This window comes from Myotis brandtii, unplaced genomic scaffold (assembly GCF_000412655.1).
Source record: "Myotis brandtii unplaced genomic scaffold, ASM41265v1 scaffold1627, whole genome shotgun sequence".
NCBI classification, from domain to species: Eukaryota; Metazoa; Chordata; class Mammalia; order Chiroptera; family Vespertilionidae; genus Myotis; species Myotis brandtii.
In genome coordinates, this window is record NW_005355951.1 from 174,503 (window position 1) to 179,074 (window position 4,572).

Genomic DNA, 4,572 nt, shown 5'->3' on the forward strand with positions numbered 1-4,572 from the left:
ATCAACTGCTCAGTGCTTTCAGGTGTGGAGTCTGCTCTCCAGGTGACTGACAGACTGCTGCCCAGCCCGGAGCTCCGCGTGACTCTGCCTCCTTCCCTCTGACTGTCTCTGCGGCACTTCCTGCAGGCGCCAGAACGCCCTGAATGCTCAGGCATTGGGATACACAGAACGAGCTGCCATCCTGGCCCCACGGTGCTGTGCCCTTTTGCAGTCCTTCACCTTACGAAGAGAAGGCAGGTCAGGGCAAGATCCGGGCTCTCAGGGCCACAACTGCCTTCATTGTCACGGGCTCCCTCGGGAGCCCATGTAACTGCATCAGGTCAGAGCATGAAATTCGGGAGTTTGGGGAGGGGGTTGGAGAAGGCAGCGTGTGCTGAACGTCAGCTCTGGTTCAAGGTCACTGAGAAACCGCTTCCCAGCCCTCACAGTCCCTGCTGTAGACCCTGGCTTCCTGCTAGTGATGTGGGTCAGTGAAAGGTGCGATCCAGTTTCAGTCAACATGCCCGCCCGCTCGCCAGGGCCCGCGCCTCAGACAGTGCATGGATCAATCGCGCAGCAAAGTGTCAATTACACGCAGCCTTACTGTGCACGCATCACTCCCACTCGGTGCTGGGTAGCTTTATTGCAAGTCATACAATCTCGCTGCAGGCCTCACACGACAGGAAGTGACAGCTGTAGGGACAGCTCGTCATTATTTCCAAGTTCCTGACATGTTAATTGCACTTAAAATTAAATATGCGGTGAAAGAAAGACACATTTATAAAGATATTCAACAGGAAGTTTGCACTTGGATTTGCCTTGCTTGGTTATAAAAATTCACAACCGTCTTCCCACCTAAGGTCTCCATAAGGGTTTCTCCTCCCCCGGGACTGGGCTAGAAGAAAGGGCGGAGGGGTTACACAAACGTGACTAGTGACTATCACTGAGAAGTACAAGAGGAAAGCCAGGTGCGGCTGGAGGAGGCGGGCTCCACGCTGCCCCCCGTGCGGGGACACGGGGACATGGGCCTGCGTGATGCAGGCAGCCGCACTCAGATGTCCTTCCCGCAGTCGGGGCACAGGATGTCGTCCCTCTCGGTGAGGAAGCCGCGGCCCACGAGCGACAGGGAGCACTTCTTGCAGTTGAAGCAGTCGTTGTGCCACTGCCGCTCCTCGAAGGAGATGTACTTTGTGCCGCCAAGTCCTGTGGGCGGAGAATGACACGGGTGAGCACGCCGGGCCAGGCGCTGGGGCTGCACCAGGAATTCTGGTTCCGCTCCTGGGAGTGGGGTCCAGACACAGCCCGAGGAGCTCAGGACTCCAAGGAGAAAGGGCTAGAGAGCAGCATGTGGGACGCCCAAAGTTCCAGAGCCCGTGCGCCCACCAGAAGGAACTGACAGCTGAGCCCCCTCACTGGGGCGTGGCCGGCACCGACTTAATGAATGACGTGCTCACAGGGAGGGTGAAGAGAAAAGGCTCATTTTCTCTGGAATGGCGGGTAAGACCGCACAAAAGAAACAGTGGGTGGGTGTGGAGGAGGGGGCGCACTTTCTCGCAGAGGGCGGTCATGAGACAAGCCCCGGAACCCAGCCCGCAGCCTCTGCAAGGTCTGCCCATGCAACAAACCCACGTGCCAGACTCTCACCCGTCAGCGTTGGCTCCTGAGGGGGGGCAGGGCCTCAGCCTGGTGGCCCCAGACACTCACCGCTGATGGGGTTGGTGCAGCCGGCACACTTCTTGGCATACAGGTCGCAGAAGCAGTCCAGGCAGTAGGCAAACTCGTCTCGGGACGTGAAGCGCTGCCCGGACAGCGGCTTCTTGCAGGCGGTGCACACAAAGCACTCCTTGTGCCAGGGCTGCTCCCGGTAGGTGACCCCTCCGGCGGTGATGGGCTGGGAGGCAAGAGGGCAGGGGTCAGGTCCTGAGGCAGAGCGGCCTGTGTTCTTAGCGTACTGCCTCCAGGAAACGTCAGCTCTGGTTCAAGGTCACTGAGAAACCGCTTCCCAGCCCTCACAGTCCCTGCTGTAGACCCTGGCTTCCTGCTAGTGATGTGGGTACAAGGTGCCCGCCCTCCATCCTCAGAGGGTGCTGGACTGGGCGCAGGTGTCAGGGCAGGAGGCAGTGCCGGGGTGAAGGCCGAGCCTGCAGCGAGGAGGGCAACCCTAACCTAACCCAGACCTCGAAGGCCTGGGCCCGGGTCCCACTGGTCCAGTCACTGCTGTGGAAGAGGCTAAAGCCAAGTTGGACGGGCCTGCAGGGCCGCAGGGCAGCTGGGAGAGGCCCCAGGCCCCCTCCTCGCCGTCTCAGCTCTAGTCCTGCTGATGTCACACACACGTGCAGCCCAGACGGTGTGCCTTCATTTCCCCACGGGAACAGGACCGTGAGGCGGGGAAGACGGTCCAGGAAGAGGAGCCTCAAAAGGGAAGTTCCCGTGGGTCTCCCTGAGGAACAACCACAAAAAGGGAGAGCGCAGGGAGAGGGTGCCATGAAGGGATGAAGGAATACACAGCAGACACATGGTCGTGAGAGGGGGCGATGGAGAAATGGAATTCAAAATAGTAAAGAAAAAATGGAAACGTGAGAAGGAAACGAGGTGGAGACTGAAGAAAAGCACAATCGAAGGAATACACAGCAGACACATGGTTGTGAGAGGGGGCGATGGAGAAATAGAATTCAAAATAGTAAAGAAAAAAATGGAAACACGAGAAGGAAACGAGGTGGAGACTGAAGAAAAGCACAATACTCTGCCCTTTGAAACTGTGCAGGCAGGTGGCTGGCAGGGAATGGGGACACGGCACAGACAGAAAACGGGCGGGAGCCAGTCTGCGCTTAGTCCCGCGACAGCAGGCCAGGGCGCTGGTGGCGGTGGAGGGTGCACAGTCCTCACAGTGTCAGGACCTGTGTGTGAGCGGACACTGGGAAACGAAGCTACACCTGAAGGGCACAGCCGTGGGGGACGGGACAGGCGGGAGGGAGACGGCTTCCTCCGGGTGCAGGGCTTGGTCCTCTCTACCTAACAGAGCCACGCAGCCACGGCCCGGGGCCACGTGGAACTGATGACCTGCCCTCCCCGGGGCGGCCGTTCCCTGACTTTCCCTCCCGCCGCCTCTTTCCCTTCCACAGCAGTTGGCTTCTGGCTTCGTTTCTTCCAGAGCAAGACAACAGAGACCGCTCTGGGCTCATAAGTTCTCTCCACATCGAGTCACACATGAGCACAAATCTGGGAAGGAAGAAGGAAGGAGTGAAGGATTTTATCTCAGACCACCATGCTCACGCCTGGAAAGACTAGGACACAAGTCCCAGGGACCAGTGTCCGGAGCACATGAGAATATGGACAGAGGGTGACAGAGGTGTAACTTCCGTGCCGTTCCAGTGTCACAGCCGTCACCTCTTTCGGGAAGGACGAGCGGGTGGGCCATGGCCCACACTGACTCGCGTGTGCAAGGCCCAGCAGGCTCAGGTACCTTTTTGCACTGAACACACTGCAGGGCATGCTGCTTCTCGTAGCAGGGCACGCAGAAGTTCTGCTCGTCCTTGGGGATGAAGCTCTTGGTCCCGATGGGCTGCTGACAGCGGTGGCAGATGAAGCAGGTCTCGTGCCAGCTGCTGCCCTTGTACTCCATCTTGCGGGTACCTGTGGTGACAGGCAAGAACAGAGCGGCACTGTGACATGACTGCTGGGTGCAGTCTGCCCTGGGACCGGCCACCCGCTCGGCCTGCGCACAGCGAGGCGTTTCACTCTCAAAGGCTCGCCTCTAAGTGGGATGCTTTCTAGGTTGTAGAGAGGTGCCCACTGCTACCCACCCAGTTCGTAAAACAACATCTGTACATACTCAGTGTGTGTGTATGCACATGATGTGAAAAAATATTCTAGTCTCTCAGCATTGCAAAACACAAAGAAATCTGGCATAGCTCAGACTAACCTGTGAATCATTCCGGAGCAGAGGGACCTGTTATGAACAGCCCTGCTGCTCAGGGGGTGGAAATGGCAGGGGGGAAGGAAGTTGGAGCCCCCGCCCGGCTCCGTGAGGAGCCTCCACATCTCACCCAGCAAGGGGGTGCACAGAGCTGTGATGCCCAGTGCCTCCCACACTGTGCCCGCGCTACCAGTAAATGAGTGACATCTCATTTCCTTCCGAGTAACTATTATCATGTGATATGTTCACATAATTTCTTCAAGTAGATTAAGAAGATGGAGAACAGAGGACTAAAAATGGCGGCAGAGTAAGTGGATGCTGCATGGACATAATCCCAGGAACAAACTGGAATTACAACTAAAATACAGAAAAACTTCCTGAATAATCAACGGAAAAGTCGCAGGAGAGAACCCTGCTACCTGAGGACCAAACGTGGAGACCCCATAGAGACTGGTAGGAAGGGTGGAGGCACAAAAGGGCTGGTGGGCGCCCACAGACAGCAACTGAAGTCCCGGAGAGATATCTCAGCTGGGGGTGGGGGGCACTAAAAACTCTGGGATCTAATCCCCAAGCTGGGCCCCCCAGCAGAGAGCACCAAAACTGAGAAGGGTACCCCATAACATCTAACAGTGAAAAGCAGCAGGGTGCTGTCTGCCAGGGAGTGACAGCTGAAAATT

General features: G+C 57.3%; 1 protein-coding gene across 1 annotated transcript in view; it reads right to left on the minus strand.

The window, feature by feature from the left end:
• Positions 1 to 579: 579 nt before the first annotated feature.
• Positions 580 to 4,572, minus strand: part of FHL2 (four and a half LIM domains 2) — a 40,258-nt gene continuing 36,265 nt past the window's right edge. The window contains exons 3-5 of the mRNA XM_014536452.1: positions 3,443 to 3,612; positions 1,684 to 1,870; positions 580 to 1,182 (exon numbers count right to left, since the gene is read on the minus strand). Of these exons, the coding sequence (XP_014391938.1) occupies positions 1,031 to 1,182; positions 1,684 to 1,870; positions 3,443 to 3,612 (509 nt within the window). The 3' untranslated portion in view covers positions 580 to 1,030. The remainder of the gene's footprint in view (positions 1,183 to 1,683; positions 1,871 to 3,442; positions 3,613 to 4,572) is intronic.